The sequence below is a fragment of the Macrotis lagotis genome, chromosome X (genome assembly GCF_037893015.1).
Source record: "Macrotis lagotis isolate mMagLag1 chromosome X, bilby.v1.9.chrom.fasta, whole genome shotgun sequence".
NCBI classification, from domain to species: domain Eukaryota; kingdom Metazoa; phylum Chordata; class Mammalia; order Peramelemorphia; family Peramelidae; genus Macrotis; species Macrotis lagotis.
The window spans coordinates 394428190-394446379 of NC_133666.1; the positions used below are offsets into that span (position 1 = coordinate 394428190).

The following is an 18190-nucleotide window of genomic DNA, read 5'->3' on the forward strand; positions in this document are numbered from 1 at the left end:
ACAATGGGGGGAAAAAAAGACAAAACACCTTGTAACAAATGTTCATAAATAAATAAAAATTTCCCAGTTTCGACCATGTCCAAAAATATAGTTTAGTCTGTACCTTGAGTCCATCACCTCTCTATCAAGAGGTAGCCTGTATCCTCATTGGTCCTCTGGAATTGTGATTAGATGTTTTATTGTTTTTCAGGGTTGCCTGACTTGAATGTCATTGTTATTATATAAATTGTTTCCTGGTTTTATTCACTTAACTTTGCAAAAGGTCATGCAAGCCTTCCCAGGTTTCTCTGAAACTGTCCTTTCATCATTTCTTGGAGCACAGTGTTCTTTACATTCATATATAATAATTTGATAAGCCACTCATCATTTCATGGGGGACTTTGTTTTCAATTCTTTGCCATCATGAAAAAGAGCTGCTGTAAATACTTTTGTACATTTGGTATAAGCCTAGTTTAGTTTAGTAACTTTGGAGTAAAGCTCCAACTTGCTTTCTATCATGGTTGTACTATTTCATTGTTCTACTAGAAGTGCTGTAATTGACTATTTGCCTGCAGTCTTGACAACATTTTTCATTTTGTCAAATTTATCAGATTGATAGGAATGAGGTACAACCTCAGTGTTGATTTAATTTAATCATTAGTGATTTATAGCATTTTTTTAGGTTTTTGCAAGGCAAATGGGGTTAAGTGGCTTGCCCAAGGTCACACAGCTAGGTAATTATTAAGTGTCTTGAGGCCGGATTTGAACTCAGGTACTCCTGACTTCACTGTACCACCTAGCCACCCAATTTATAGCATTTTTAATATGGATATTATAGTGTGGATTTTTCACTTAGAAAATCATATTTATTTCCTTGATCTTTTATCAATTGGAGAATGACTCTTAGTCTTATAAATTTGAATCTATTCTTTATGTAGCTTGAAAATGAGACCCATCCATTGAAGCTTACTGAAGAGATTTTCCCCCTTATTTGTTTCTCTTTTAAAACTGGCTGCATTAGATTTGTTTGTGTAAACACTTTTAAATTTTATGTAATTAAAAGTGTCTTTTTTCTCCTCTGTGATCCTCTCTATACCTTGTTTGTTCATGATTTGTTCCCTTATCTATAGATCTGAAAGCTACAATACCTTTCTGGTTTTTGTTTGACCATGGGCCAGTCACTTTACCATTTTCCCTTTTGCTATTTACAATTACCCTGAAAGGTTGGTGCTATTATTAATTTTAACTGAGGTTAAAAATGTGACTTTCAACCTAATTTGTAATCAGCTATAAAATGGGAATAATGATAGCTCCATCTCACAGGGTTGTTGTAAATGTAGCAAAAGGAAAAATGTGCATAGAGCCATTGACAGAACTAAAGGTATCATATAAATGTTAGCTATTATTAGGATGCTTATTATCTAGGCTAGGAGTCAGTCAGTGGCTTTCCTGTCAACATTGCTCTCCAGACCTTAGGAATCTTCTGGATTGGAATGGATCTTAGGAGAAAACAAAGTTGAGTGCTTTACAAATATCTCATTTTATTCACACCACCACCCTACTTGGTAGGGGCTGTTATTCCGCTTTAAGTGTTTAAGAACTGAGACAGTGGAAACCATACTTAACTACTGGAGTAGGGTGAGAAACCTTGGTGGTTTCCTTTTTTTTTCCTTCTCTCTTGCATGATTTTTAAGTGTCAACCTTAAAGAATGGGCATTGACATAGAACAGACTTTTAAATGGCTTTACTAATTGTGAGTTTTAAACACAACTTTCTTCTTTTTTTTTTTTAAAAAACAAGTGTTTATTGATAACTTTTGTTATCTCCCAAGTATACCTCTCTCCCCAAAATAGGTAGACATCTTGTGGAACAAGTAGTATGTTTTAAGAGAGGAAAAAGAATCAGTATGAAATGAAGTGAGCAGAACCAGAAGAATACTGTACACATTAATAGCAACATTGTGTGCTGATCAACTATGATAGACTTGTTCTTCTCCACAGTACAATAATCAAGGACAATTCTAGAGGAAATGTGATGCAAATTCCATCCACATCCAGAGAAGGAACTAGGGAGTCTGAATACAGATTAAATCATAATATTTTTAAATTTTTTTAAATTTTTTTTTTTAGGTTTTTGCAAGTCAAATGGGGTTAAGTGGCTTGCCCAAGGCCACACAGCTAGGTAATTATTGTCTGAGACTGGATTTGAACCCAGGTACTCCTGACTCCAAGGCTGGTGCTTTATCCACTACGCCACCTAGCCGCCCCCAAATCATACTATTTAAAATTTTAAAATTTGTTTTACGTTTTTCTCCTTCTCATGGATTTTTTCCTTTGTGTTCTGATTCTTCCTTCACATGATTAATATGAAAATATGTTTAATATAGTTGCACATGTATAGCCTATATTAAATTACTCCCAGTAAAAGGGGAGGAGGGAGGGAAAGGAGAGAGGGAGAAAAATGTGGAACTCAAAACCTTTCAGAAAAAAGTTGTTGAAAACTATCTTTATATATTTAGTGGTCAAAAATTTTAGGGAGATTATGCAGAAATTTCAATTTACTTTAGATATTCTATTTTTTTCTGTTGTGGTTTAAAAGGAAATTAGTCCTTTAGAAGTCAGACCTCTGTACCTGGGCTTCATATTCCTGATTTCCTTCCAATTCATCCTGATCTTTGTTCCAACTCTCCCTCCCACTCCAGCATTGTTAACTTTTAGCTTGTCATTGGCTTCATTCGCTTCCATTCTTTTAATATGTTTCACATGTCTTTTCTGTGAGGAAAAATAAAACAAAGCCAAAGGTGAATTCAGTGCAGTGTCTAACATAATAAGAGCTTGATTATTGCTTTTGTTATCTGGACAAGGTGGAGTTCTGTCTATATATTTCCTTAATACATTTAATGGTTAAATTTTAAGTGGATGACCATCATCTCTTCTTCATTGTTTGACTGTTTCATAGTTCTTGGTGACCTTCTTTTGGCCAAATAAAAGTGACCTTTTTAGTTTTTATTCTCTTCAAGTTTCTTTGCTCTATTTTATACTCTTAATCACTTCCTCTTTCTTAAGTTTTTTGAACCTTGCTTTTGGTCCCATGAGTTTGATACTTAGAAATGACAAACAAATTTAGAACTCTGTTCTTGACTTTAAATAACCCTTGACATCAGAAGACTTAAATATAAAAAAAAATATCTCACTCTGCTAATTGTTCCCAATGTGACTTTGGAACAAATGATAACAAGGCATGTTGAGACCTCTTCCAGTTCTAGGTCTAGAATTGTGTAAGCTCCAAGGCCCCTTGCAACTCCAAATTTATGGTCCTATAAATCCTTTCTTTTAGTATTATATTTTACCTTTCTCTCAGAGAATGAGTGTCCTAACATCTCTCTTCCCCATTTCATTATATCATCTTTTTAATAACATTGGTACCAGCATCTCAGATATCTTGGGTCCTTAATCTTGATGTTAATTAACTACCTTTACATTACTCCTTTCCTTTCTTTTGCCTTGTCTATAATTCAGTATCATCACTGGTTCTCAGTTGCCTTTCTTGCAGGTCCAGGCTTTCCTTTCCTACTTACTATTTTGCTTCAGTCTATAAACATGCTCTGGTCTCTTTTCCAAAAATGCCCCCCCCCCAAAAGCCTAGCTAGTCCCCTTCTCCTTCATTACTAAATTTTCTAATAATTAACAGCTGCTCTCTTCTTTCTTTTCATGTGCTTTCACTGCTTTTGCCCCTTATAAGTTGGCTTTCCCCCATCATCGACGTTGAAATTGCTCTCTCATGAGAGACCTAATTACCAATTTTTTCTCACCAATCCTTAGTGTTGACCACCTTATTTTTCCTCCTGTTTATAAACCTCTTTTCAGAGCTCTGTGACATGTTAATATTCTGGTTCTCCTTCTACCTCAAGGATTTCTCCTTTTGGCTAGTCTTTATTCACCTCTTAAATGTTTTCCAAAGTTCTGCTCCCTCTTTCTGTGCTTTCTCCTTGGTGAACTCAGCTATTCCTGGGACCTCAGTGTTGGAAGCCTAACAAATCGCTAAAGGAAGTCTTTTCTTCTCTCCTAAGCTTCTCTTGAATAAATTATCCTCTCAGGTCTAAACTCTTTTCTTTAGAATTCTTCCCCAAGTAGCACCCCACACATCTGATCCTCCTTTCTAACAATATCTTGGCACACAAGCTGTGCTGCATTATTATGGGGTTTTTTATGCTCTACAATCTTCCCCCTCTCTTATAAAACCTCCTTTTCTAGAAGCACTCAACTAAGTGTTACCTTAATAAAAAATAACTCATATTTAGATAGAGCTTTAAGGTATATATGTGTGTGTGTGTGTGTGTGTTATACACTATGAACTGTCATAGTCAGTAGACAATGCCAAGCAAGGGATTGGAATACATACACAAAAAAGGAAGACAGTCTCTGCCCTCAAAGAGCTTACCTTCTACTGGGGGGGAAGACTCACACAAAAAGAAACTGAAAAGTTGGGGGGAAGAGCAAGTACCAAGTATGTAATGAAGAGATCCAGAAGAGTACAACTGATGATGGGGAAATGGGTGGTGCCTGCAGCAAAGATCAGGTTTCTTGGAAGTGAAAAACTCACAACTATCCCTGGAGGTGTGAAGGCTGGAATTTTTTATTTCACAAGCCCTGCAAAATTCACAGATTAAATTTTTTCTTGGAGAAACAATAAGTTATTTGAGGAAAGGCTAAAAAACAAAGCTCTAGGTGAGAGTGCCTAAGGGAAAGAGGGAAAGGAAAGCAACCATCAGAGATGGCTAGGCTCAGACCTAGTGAGTGAGTCGGACTAGGGGGGAATGTGGGCCAAGCTTTTAGTCTTGCCTACTTCCTGTTCAGGGAAGAGTCCGTGTGACTAGGTCAGGTAACCAAGGTCGGAAACTAGAGGAGGGGTAGAGGGATGAGCTGAGGTTGCTCTTATCTTGGCAAATTTACTTTTAGCAATGAAGTTACACTGAACAATTGGAATAATTTGCATCTGATTCAGGCTTTGCTGAAAGAGGGAGCCGTCAGAAATAATCAGACAAGCACAAATATTTTCTTAATATAAAAAACTAGACATATTTCTCCTTTGTCTTGTTGCCGGTGGGATTTGGGGTAACCAAATAAAGAAAGAAATTCAGGGTTACTGGAAGACAAAGGAAAAAAACTGCTCCGGATTTATTGTAAAATATTGCAAAGAAAACAGGTTAAAACTCCTAGAAAAGTAGTAAGCACGTTGAGGATAGAATAGATGAAGTTTGAGAGAGACACAGAGACAGAGAGCGATTGTTCCAGTGAGCAAGTGAGCCCTGGCCATGTGGCATGGGGGCCCATGGTGAACCACCAGGGCCTAGCATGGGAGCATAATGGCCTAGGAAAGAAAGAGAGATGAAGACAACTCTTGCAGGGTGGAAGATAGAGTCAAGAAGAAACAAGAGGAGGCAACACTTTCTCTTAAAAACACTCCTGGAGTAGGTTGGACAAGGGGTGGCACTTGAGGAGTGGTCTAGCACCTGGGTCAGGTAATCTCCAATGGGAAGTGATATACTGGTCCTTCCTGTCCCAAGGAAGGACTTCTAAGTTCAATATGTCATTTCCTTCCATGTTAGTGTCAATGGGAAATGGAAGCTGTGTGAAGGAGAAATGGAGAAATAGGATACCAACAACAGGGTTCAGTTTACATCTCAGGAGCAAATAGCCTCCCACAATTAACAAAATTTGATAGCATAAAAGATTTCAGAATTTGTTTCTAATTATAAATTTTCCAAATTCATAATTCTCTGATCAAACTCAACCAGGAAGGAAATGAAGAGATGGCAGCTCTGGGCCCCCACCTTAAATAAAGGTTTTGAGAGAAATTATCTATCTTCCAATGAAAGGGAAGGGACCCAGGGGCAGACAGTATTGATGAGTTAGGAGGTCCAAGACTGAAGTGATCTTCCAGGATGAAGAGATTCCTGGGCATGATGGAGAAGTTCGGCCAGGTAGAAGAGCACCTTGCAAACAATGAGAAAAAATATGTCTCTGTCCTAAAGTTACAATATAAAATATGATACATAATAATTTTGAAAAGAGATACAAGGAGCAGGAACATCTGGGAGTATCAGAAAAAGGCTTAAAGGAGAACTGGTGGAACTGAGCCTTGAAGGGAATTAAGGATTTCAAGAGACAGAGTTGAGCAAGCTCCACATCCTGGGCTTGGGAGACAGGCCCACAAAGGGATGGAGGTTGGAAATGGATACCATATACAAGAGACAGCCAGTTTGGCTGGAGTATAAAGTTGGTGTAAAGTAAAATAAGTTTATAAAAAAATAAGTTGAAGTCAGATTGTGAACTTTAAATGCCAAAAAGACATTTGTCATGTATCCTAAAGGCAGTTGGGAGCAACAGAAGTTTCTTGAGAAGGGAGTGAAGTTATTTTAGGAATAAGGAAACTGGAGCACTGTGAACTGAACTGATTTCACCACAGCTATACAATAGTCAGTCAGGTTTCTTGGTTCCAAGACTAGTGTTTTTTTCTCCTGATCCTTTCTGTCTCTATTACCATGAAAGTTGAAGCTAGGTCCATGATATTTTCTCAATCTCTCTCAAGCCACAGTGCATGAGCCCCCATTTCTACTGTCTTTTCTCCCCAAAAGGAAAAAATTGCCTCATATCTAGGAAAACAAAAGATCTTTACTTAAAATAGAATATAGCATAAATAACTAGGAGTTAAACCAATCATCAAACACACTCACCCCACTGATTTTCCAAAGCTTCATAAATCTCTTGGGGGTAATATTGGCCTGAGTTCCTTACTAACCACTGAAGGCTTATTCTATTCTACACAAAAAAAAGAGGAAGGAAAATATCTCAAATTATTCTTGACAGGATGTTAAGTAAGCATTCCCAGCTGCATTATTGGATATTCTGGGTTTTTGGCCTGAGGCCTAGGGCATTCATGGAAGGATATCTGACAGGGAATGGAAGGGTGGTAGAGGAAACTATTTCCCAGCATAAGTCATACAAAACAGGACCTCAGAGCTAGGTCCCAGCTAAGGTTTTTTTTTTGCTTATTTCTCTTCTCTTCTTAGTTGGAGATTCTTTTTCCTTTGAACTAGCTGTTCTTAATTTCTGATGCTAAAATCTGTGTGGCTTCCAGGAAATGAAGTTTCCAAAGAGAATAAAGAATGGACCAACACCTCTTTTACATTTATAACTTGTTCATATTGCTCATGATTCTTCCTCCTTGTTCCTTTTCCTATGACTTTACACTGTAAAGGAGTGGAATGTTGTTTCACTGGCTCTTGAAGGCAAGCTGCCTGGCTTCCTGGTATGGACAAATTAAGTAGCTGACAGTATACAAATAATTTTTATTTGTATCTTATTTGATTCTCACAACTGAAGCAAACAGAAAGTTAAGTGACTTACCCAGAGTTAAAGTTCTGAGGTCTGATTTGAATTTAAGGTCTTCCAAACTCCAGGAACAGTACTGTCACCTAGCTGTTCTTGATTATAATGACAAAAATAATAACAACAATAAAATAATGTTAATAATAATGAACTTTGACCAGGATTGTTCAGCTAACAAGGACTGTTTTTTGGGAAGGTATCTAAAAGGTAGGGATACAGTCTTCAAAAAGAGAAAAATTAAAGTTCAGAAAGCTGTGTTTAGGAAACCAGTTAAACTAGTTAACTTTGATGTTGCTTCTGATCCTTTCCTTTTGTTTTGGTGTAAAAGGAGAACCCTCATTTTCATTAGTTTATGGATATTCTTAGAATATGAACTAGAGTGGGGGCAGTCAAACCTTTGTCCCAGGATGGATAATTAAAAGGTCTTTTGAAGCTCACATCTTCCTCCCCCTTGGAAGGAATGGAGGATGAGAGTGAGTTAGGAGCAGGTCCCATTGGGGAACACTTCTTCTCTAGCGCTGCTGCTTCACTTTAGATTCCCCCTGGTAAAAGAGGCTGGAGAGGGGTGATGAGAGAGAAGTCAGAGAGATCTTAGCTAGTAGGACTCAAGCTCTGACTAGACCTAGGGTCACCAAGGCAAAACTAATGCAGGTCCAGTGAGGCAGCCCCTTCTGTACCAATAGCAGTATTGACTCTTTCGGAGTACTTTGATAGCATGTTTTTTTTTTCTTTTCTGTGGTTAGAGGTCTAGTAGTTATCTGGAAAATGGATTCCCCTATTAACAGGAAGTTCTTCCAGCAAAACAAGGGAAGGGAAGACAGCCTCAGGATCTACCAGAAGACAAGATTTTTAGGGAATGCCTTTACATTTTCTATTTCAGGAACTTTTTCTCATAAAGTATTGGTCTCCTTTGCTTTTGTCAAATGAAGTAATCATATAAAAGTGCTTTGCGGACTGTCAAGTGCTATGTGAAGGCTTGTTGTTACTTGTTAACCTCAAGTATTTTTGACCACAAGAGGCTGGTGGGAGGAGTAGAATGAGATTGAGGTCAAAGGTGTACATGAAAGGTTAAAAGGTACCGCCTTCCTCCCTAGTTATCCATTCTGGATTGTTGGTGCTTGGAAGGGTATGAGGAATGCTAAATTTCTGCAACATTGCTGAAAAACTAGGAGTTAGGAAGTCTGGGTTTTAGTCTTTGCTCTGGCACTAACTGGGTCTTATTTGCTCTGTCTATGAGATGAGAATATTGGGCAGAATGGTTTCTAAAAATGTCTGAGATTTGGCCTTCCTTAGCTCAGTTTCAGTTTCGCTGAGAATTAAGCTAACCTTCCTCTGTGATCCTAAGCACTTCCTCACTCTAGGACCTCATTTCCCTCCTATAAATTTAGTGTGGATTAGATTATCCATAAAGTTCTTCTTGCCTTCTCATGATACTTCAAAGGTTTTATTTTTCTCGTGGTTGGTATGGTGTTGATCTAAGGCCCCTGGGGTTTGGGGTCTCCTCCTTCCTTCTGTACCTTAATCTTGAAAGCATCTGTTTGTATTAGTGTTGCTACTCTACCTCAACCCCTAGTAATCAGGGTTCTCAGATGATGATAAATAATAATAAAAATGCCAACTCCATTAATGTTTGCAAAGTGATTTAAACAGATTATCCACCAGTGGTCCTATTGACAAATGAGGAAACTGATACTCAGAAGCTAACTAACTTGTCCTTGTCTTCTCAATGTCAGAGGTGGGATTTGATATTAGGCTTTCCTGACTCCAAATCTAAAACTTTATATATGGCCTCATGCTGACTCTCATCTTCCTTTTGACATCTCTTTGAAGAAATAATTAGGAACCAAGGTCAGTTATTTCTTCCTGATGCTTATTCACTCCCATTTTTAAGCTTCTACAATGTGTTTGTCATTGTGCTGAATACTGGGGATGCAAAGACAAAAAGATGTTCTTGATCTCAGGGAGTTCACATTCTATTGGGGGATGATCCATATGTATATACAGAATAAATACTAACTAAAACACAAATAAATTTTGGGAGGACACTAATTTATGGAAGATAAGAAAAAGCTTGAGATACAAGTTGAAGAGGTGAGAGATTCCTTGAGTGGAAGGTGAAGAGGGAGGGTATTCTAGAGGCAAGAGGGATGATCCTTGACAAGGCATGGAACACTATGTATAAGGCCAATTTGGCTGGATTGGAGAGTGTGGGACAGAGAATAAAGTATAATAAGGCTGAAAAGATAGGTTGGGGTCAAGGTAAGTTGATTGCTTATTTCCTTTGGGAATGAGCAGCTTCCCCAACAGTGACCAAAGACATCTTTATCTAGATTTGATATTGTGGGGCGGCTAGGTGGCGCAGTGGATAGAGCACTGGAGTACCTGAGTTCAAATCTGGTCTCAGACACTTAATAATTACCTAGCTGTGTGGCCTTGGGCAAGCCACTTTAACCCCATTGCCTTGAAAACACTTAAAAAAAAGATTTGATATTGTGGGGTCTCTGTCTCTCTTAGCTGTGAGGGTGTCTTTCATGCCATTTGCCCTTAATGATGTGTTTTGTGGTGATTGTTTCAGGTGCAGAAATGTCGTTATATCCCTGGGGACCCCACAGATAGAACTTCTGTCATCTCCCTTTTGCCTGTTCACTGCCTGATAACATCCATGTGTGACTATTCTTTGAGCCTACTTTTAGACTTGGATGTTTGATTTGTTTTCTCACTCTTGCCTCCCCTTTAAATGGTTACATTTTTGGTGATTTGCTGCCACCTCACGGTTAACATGGAAAAGACAGAGCCTGTCTTTACTAATCTTGAGCATACAATCTTGGGTTCATTCTTGGTGTGAATCAGTTAAACTGCTGACAGTTCTGCCTTTGAGGCATTTTTAAGTATTTTATTTGCTTTGATAGTTAAAGGGAATTCTTAGTATCAGAAGTGTAACTCTTTCTTTAGAGCCAAAAATAAACAAACAACAACACTATTAATATAAAGCTCCCCTGAATCCTCAACCATGTTTATTTGCTTTCTGGAGTAGCTTTCTGGATAGTTCTAGACATCACACATGGAAAACACAGAAAAAGAGGTCGGGCCAATGAAGGAACATATGTAAAGGATTTTACTTGCTCAAAAGAAGAAATTAAACCTATTTGTAGATTAGGAAAGAACTCAAAATATTATCAGTTCAACCTCTTCAAATGATGAGACTTTGAAGAAGTTAAATGACTTGCTCGAAGCTGAAATTTGAAACCAGAATCTCAGTCTTCAAATCTATGGGTATTCTATTTCTCTTACAATGTGGTTTATTTTTTAATGTACAAAAAATTGCTTATTTAAATTCTACTTAATTTTCAAAGCCTAGTTTCAAATCTTCTCAAGAAAGCCTTTCCCTGATAATTTTTAACTGAATTTAAATTTCTCTCTCTTCATTTGCCATAATTTTTATTGTCTGGATCTTGTATTTTGGCAATGCAAATGGATATAGTTTGTTATTTGAGAGTTGTTAATATTGTTATTTTCATGTGCTGTTTGACTTTTTTTAAATATATATTTTTGCAAGGCAAATGGGGTTAAGTGGCTTGCCCAAGGCCACACAGCTAGGTAATTATTAAGTGTCTGAGACCGGATTTGAACCCAGGTACTCCTGACTCCAGGGCTGGTGCTTTATCCACTGCGCCACCTAGCCGCCCCACTGTTTGACTTTTTGAATCAGCTGAAGGGGGGGGGGGGTCTTTTTGTCAGAATACCATGTCTGCCTTGACTTAATACAAAGCAGGTCTGTTGAGCATGAGGAAAATTTTATTGGGGGACAGGAGCTTCTTTTCCAGTGTTTTGTTACTAAATGAGGAAAGGGCCACCTCCTAATCTGATTACCTTTATCCTAGTCCTTTTGCTTGGAAGCACAAGAACTCCAGTTAGTACAATTTGTGCCTCTAAGTAGCTCAGTTTTACAGATCTGTATTTTTACATTTTTTTTTTTAAACCTGTTAAGGTCTACTGAAAACAGATCAAGTACCTGAAGAAGGGGAGGATGCTGTTGCTACCATCAGTGCCACAGAGACCCTATCAGAGGAAGAGCAGGAAGAACTAAGAAAGGAACTTGCAAAGGTAAAGAACTATTATTTTGACAATGTTCTTATTTGCCCAGCTGCCAGGAATAGAACAGCCTTTTGTGTTGCAAAAGAAACTGTAATACTTAAAGGAATATTTTTGTCATGAACTGAAATTTGACCCAGCCAAAATAACCTAAACTGTAACTTGAAGAGAGAAGACCAAACTCCAGGACGAAGGTATAACAAGAGTCAACCTGCATCATTGTCCTGGTAAGATGAAATGACAAGTAAAACTTACTTAAATTAGACATGAGGAAAATATGAGTCTGGCACAAATTTTTTAAAAATTCCTGTACATGCTAATGATTTATCTACCTGTTATTTCACTTATCAAATGTTTTTTGAGCACCTGTTACATTCAGGGCATACACTGAAGAATAAAGGTATGCATAAGACATTGTCTCTGAGCTCATAGACTTGACAGTCTAGGTGAGATAATGCATAAAGATATTATAACAACCACCATATAAAAGTAGAATGTGAAAATGTTACACAGGTGATATAAACATTAGTTTGATATTTCGGGGGGAGAGAGAGAGAGAGAGAGAGAGGAGAAGAAGAAGAAGAAGAAGAAGGAGGAGGAGGGGGAGGGGGGGAGGAGGAGGAGGAGGAGGAGGAGGAGGAGGAGGAGGAGGATCAGACAGAACAAGGGATAGACTCAGAGTAATTAAGAGCCAATACAGGGAGAGACATACACATCAATAAACACTGAGAAAGAAATACAAACACAGACAAATACACTGACAAACAGAGCAAGAGAAAGAAATAAACATTGTTAGAGAGACAGACACAGAAAAAAGAGATAGACATGCAGAAAGAGACATACACACAGAAACACAAATAAACCAGACCTACCCAGACAATGAGATCTGTGCATAAAGGTAGGCATATGTACACACAGAGGCATATTCATATCTGCAGAGAGAGATATACGTGCTTGTGAATGCATATGAATTGCTTCCTGTTGGGCATAATCAGGTAGGACTTAATGGAGGAGATAACACTTAATCAGACTTTGGAGGATGAGTTGGAATTGGACAGGTAGGGTTTGAGAGAAATTTAGAGAGGATGGGTACTATGATATTTCAGGTAGGGGGAATGGTGTTAGCAAAAGCATGGTTGTAGAAAGTTCATGCATGTCCTCATAACATTTTAAATGTAATTCTTTGGAAACATTCTTTCTTTAGACTGCTGCCTTTTAGCAGATATTTTCATGAGGCATATGCTATATTATCTGTCTTTTAGAGGCACTGTCCTATCATTTGAATCTAACAAAAGAGGGCAGTTAACTTTCCCATTTGAAAACCCACAGTAGATGCAATAGATAAAAATACATGAAATCTATGGGAGGTGAGTAAGGGAAAAATCAGAGAATAGATTGATAAATCTAGGTCATTGACTATTCTCTTCAAATTCCAAATTTAACTTTATCTTTTTGAAGCAAAGAAATATACACTGGTGGTGAGGGCTACTAGAAGAATTAGAGCTTGAAAATATTAAGAATTTAATATAGATAACATGTTTATTGTTCTTAATTTAAAATTTTTTTTAAATTTTAATATCTTTTCACATTACTACAATAAACATGTTGTAAAAGTAAACATAATTCCCCCCTTACAAAGAAAGAGTAAGCTCAAGAAAAATAAAATGAGAGAAAAAGCGTGCTTCTGTCTGTATTCAGATATCATCTTTAGGATTTTTTTTTTAAGGTTTTTGCAAGGCAATGGGGTTCAGTGGCTTTCCCAAGGCCACACAGCTAGGTAATTATTAAGTGTCTGAGACTGGATTTGAACCCAGGTACTTCTGATTCCAGGGCCGGTGCTTTATCCACTATGCCACGTAGCCCGCCCCCGTCTTTAGGATGGATAGCTTTTTTTCTTTAGGTTTTTGCAGGGAAAATGGGGTTAAATGGCTTGCCCAAGGCCACACAGCTAGGTAATTATTAAGTGTTTGAGATCGGATTTGAACCCAGGTACTCCTGACTCCAGGGCCGGTGCTTTATCCACTGTGCCACCTAGCTACCCCTTGGATAGCATTCTTTATCATAAGTCCATCAGAGAAATTTCTTCAGTTTTTTCTCCCACAGTTGCTATTACTAACTGTATTTCCCGCAATCCTATTACTCCCCACCATCATTTATTCTGTTCTCTCTCCTTTCACCCTATCCCTCCTCAGAAGTGTGTTGTATCTGACTCCCCTTTCCCATGATCTTCCCTCTCTTCACTCACTTACACCCCCCTCCCCCTCCTCCTGTTTTCTTTCTTCTGTCCATTTCCTCTCCTATTTTCCTCTAGGGTAAGATGCACCCAATTGAGTGTGTATGTTATTACCTCTCAGAGCCAATTCTGATTGGAGTAAGGTTCACTTACTCCCCCTAACCTTTCCCCCTTCCATTCCATTGAAAAAGCTTTCTTGTCTTTTTTATGTGAAATAACTTAACCCATTTTACCTCTCCTTTCTCTTTATTGCTGTACATTTCTTTCTCGCCCATTAACTCCATCTTTCTAATGGATTGTACCTTCAAATTTAGTTCCCTCTTATACCCTGTCTATATAAGCTCCTTGTAACTTGTCCTAATAAATGAGAATGTTCATAAGTTATCAGTATCTTCCCATGCAGGAACACAAGCAGTTCAATATCATTAAATCCCTCTTAATTTGCCTTTTTTTTTTGTCCACTCTCTCTATGCTTCACCTGAGTCCTATGCTTGAAGATCAAACTTTCTTTTTTAGCACTGGTCATTTCAACAGGAAAGTTTCAAGTCCTCTATTTCATTGGATGTCCATCTTTTTCCCATGAAAGTGGATGTTCAATTTTGCTGGGTTGTTGATTCTCAGTTATAATTTTGTCTTATGGAACATTATATTCCAAGTCCTCTGAGCCCTTAATGTAGATGCTGCTAAATCCTGTGTAATCTTGGTTGTAGCTCCACAATATATGAATTGTTTCTTTCTAGCTGCTTGTAATTTTTCTCCTTGACTTCAGATTTTTAGAATTTGGCTATAATATTCCTGGGAGTTTTCATTTTGGGATCTCCTTCAGGAGGTGATTAGTAAATTCCCTCTATTTCTATTTTACCCTCTGCTTCTAGGATATCAGGACAATTTTCCTGCTTGCTTGCTTGCTTGCTTGCTTGCTTTCTTTCTTTCTTTCTTTCTTTCTTTCTTTCTTTCTTTCTTTCTTTCTTTCTTTCTTTCCTTTTATTGATATTTACTTTTCCAAATACATGTTATGCAAGTTTTTTTCTAACATTCATCCAAATGTCTATGCATATTTCTAAGTTACAAAATTTCTTCCACCTTCCCTTCATATCCCCCTCATCTCAGCAGTGAACAGTTAGGCTAATATTGTACTTTCACATTTATGTTTAGCATGTTTAGGATTGAGGAAAAGAAATACATTAGAGATATATTTTTTAAAAAGTTACTATAGTGTTCCTCAGATTCTGAAGGATTAAAAAAAATTTTTTAAAACTCTAGATGGAGATAGCATTGTCCATAGTTGGTCAAATAGGGTTCTAGCTCTCTGAACTGCTGAGAGCAACTGCATCCATCAGGGTTGATCATCTCACATGTTGTTGTTAATATGTACATTGTTCTCTTGATTCTTCTCCCTTCACTCAGCATTAGATCCTATAATTCTTTCCATGCTTTTCTAGAGTCCAATCATTTATAGTTTCTTATAGAACAATAATATTCCATAATATTCATGTATCATAACTTGTTTAATCATTTCCCAATTGATGACCATCTCCTCAATTTCCAATTCTTTGCCACTACAAAAAGAGCTGCTATGAATATTTTGGAAGATGTGAGACTTTTCCCATTTTTTATAATTTCTTCTGGGTATAAGCCTAAAATTGGAATTGCTGGGTCAAGGGGTATGAATAGTTTTATTGTTCTTTGGGCATAGTTTCATATGGCTCTCCAGAATGGTTGGATTATTTCATAACTCCACCAACAATGAATTAATGCCCCAATCCTCCCACAATCTCTCCAACATTGATCATTTCCCCTTTTTGTCATCTTTGCCAATATAATAGGTATGAGGTATCCTGCATTATTTCTTGAAAAACGAAGTCTAGGCTCTTTTCCTGGTCATGACTTTAAGGTAGCCCACTAATTTTTAAATTTTCTCTCCTCTATTGTTTTCCAGGTCAGTTGTTTTTTCCAATGAGATATTCCAGATTCTTCTAGTTAATTCTTTTAGTTTTGTTTTATTGTTTCTTGTTTTTTCCACAAACTCACAAAGCTTTTAATCTTAGCTGTTGTTTGAAGGGATTAGTTTCCATCTGGCCAGTTGTGCTTTTTAAAGCATTCTTTTCCTCATTGACTTTTTGGACTACTTTTTTTTTAATTTAATTTTTTTTTATTAAAGATTTTATTTATTTTGAGTTTTACAGTTTCCCCCCCCCCATCTTCCTCCCCCTGACTACTTTTTACATTTGACCTAAATTTGTTTTTATTTTATATTTTTTTTAGGTTTTTGCAAGGCAATGGGGTTAAGTGACTTGCCCAAGGCCACACAGCTAAGTAATTATTAAGTGTCTGAGGCCAGATTTGAACTCAGGTCCTCCTGACTCCAGGGCCAGTGCTTTATTCATTGAGCCACCTAGCCGCCCCTAAATTAGTTTTTAAAATGTTATTTTCTTCAGTATTTTTTGGTAATTCCAACACCAAGCTGCTGACTTGGTTTTCATGATTTTCTGGCATCACTCTCATTTCTCTTCCCAATTTTTCCTCTACCTCCCTTAATAGATTTTCAAAATCTTTTTTGAGCTCTTCCATAGCCTGAGACTGATTCATATTTTTTCTTGGAGGTTTTGGGATACAGAAACTTTAACTTTATTATCTTCCAAGTATGTATTTTGATCCTCCATAGGACCAAAGTAATTGCCTGTGCTTGGATTTTTTTTTCCCCCTACTGAAGAAAAAAAATGAGTAAAACACATAGAGTTTTACTCATTTCCCCAGCCTGTGATTTGATTTTTATCTTTGTTGAGGTGGGGCTCTGCTTCCAGGGTGGAGAACTTACTTTCCCAAGTTTTTGAAGGTTTTTGCAGTTATTTTCAGGGACATTCCCCAGGGACCTCAATTCTTTTAAGGTCTTATGAGAAACCCTGACTGCTTTCTTGATCTGTGCTCTGGTCTGTGGATGATCACAAACACTCCCCTCTGCTTTCGATCCATGAGAAAGGTCCTTTCTGTACTATGGCAGTAAAGCTCCTTTTCTTGAGGCTGGGGCCAAGATTTTGACCTGGCTCTGAGTATGGGCAAAGCAACAGAGTTCTGCCTCAGGGGTGAAAAAGGGACCTTTGTAGTCTCTCCCGATCCCCTTATTATCCATGAGCTGAGCACTTTGGAAGCAGCTGCCAGTTGGCTCCATAGACGTATTCCTGGTCCCTGGGGCTGTGCTGTGATGCTGGCCTGGGCTCTGAGCTTACACTGGTGCCACAGAGTTTTCCCACTTCCCTTCCAAGTTGCCCTTGGTAATCTCTGGGCTGAGAAGTTTGGATTGAGGTACCCCCAGGGACCAAGGTGCCCCACAGCTGTTCCTAGGTGGCTGGAACTGGTTTGCTCCTGCAGGTTACTCTGTCTTAGGCTGTGCTGCAGCCCTTTCTAACCCTGAGGATCTTCCAGATTGTTTTGGGCTGAAAAATTGTTTCACTCAGTCTTCCTGTGGGTGTTCCGCCCCTTTAGAATTACTTAGTTGGTGTCAGTATTTAAAGATATTTGGGGTGGTCTGGGTGAGAGCTTGTGGGAATTCTTTCCTTTACTCCACTATCTTGGCCTCCATCCCCCACTCCCTAAATTTTTTTTAAAACCTCTAATGCCTTTTTTAGTATTTTTAAGCTTTTCAAAGTGGCTTTGTATATGTTGTTTTTGTTGTTCAGTTGTTCCATCAGGGACTCTTCATGACCCTGTGGACCATAGCATTTCAGGGCTTTTATCTTCCACTATCTATCTTATCCTTTTCTATCTCCTTTTCCTTTTGCCTTCAATCTTTCCCAGCATTATTATGGTCTTTTCTAATGAGTTCTTTCTTCTCATTCTGTGACCAAATTATTTAAGCATCAGTTTCAGTACTTTGACTTTACAGTGAATAGGCTGAATCAATTTCTTTTAAGTATTGACTGATTTAGTCTATTTTCTTTCCAAGAGACTCTCAGAAGTCTTTTCCATCACCATCAGAATGGAATTGAAATATTTGCACCAACTGTAGCATTATGGTACATAATATTACACCCCCAAAGTTCTTATTCACCTTATTGGTTCCATATCTTGTTACAGCAACTGTTGAAAACATTTTTTTCCCTCTCACTTATTAGTCCTCAACTCTTCACCATTTCAACAGGTGACCTAACCTCCTAATTCATTGAAAAGATTAGAACTATTTTTATATGAGCTCCTCTCCTCCACTCATCAACATTTTTAGCATCATTTTTCATATTCACCCTCTTCCCATGATTCCAGAAGAGATCATACCTCTTTAATCTTTCTACCTGTATAGTGATCATATTTCTTCTTGCTTCCTCTAATACTTTCTGCCTGTCATGGCTGCTTTCCTCTATCTTCTGTCTCATTTCACTTCCTTTTTATCCCCTTCAAAGGGTATTAGTAGATGTGTGAGCATACCTATCCTCTTAGAACGTGAGAACCTTTGAGAGTGTTTCCCAGTGTATGCCAGTATACCTACTCACGGAATATATTA

General features: G+C 37.9%; 1 protein-coding gene across 4 annotated transcripts in view; it reads left to right on the forward strand.

Moving 5' to 3' along the window:
* TPD52 (tumor protein D52) overlaps positions 1–18190 on the forward strand; it is a 341461-nt gene that overhangs the window by 101848 nt on the left and 221423 nt on the right. For all 4 annotated transcript variants that reach the window (XM_074201765.1, XM_074201768.1, XM_074201763.1 and 1 more), the window contains exon 2: positions 11359–11474. In XM_074201765.1, coding sequence (XP_074057866.1) covers positions 11359–11474 — 116 coding nt within the window. The remainder of the gene's footprint in view (positions 1–11358; positions 11475–18190) is intronic.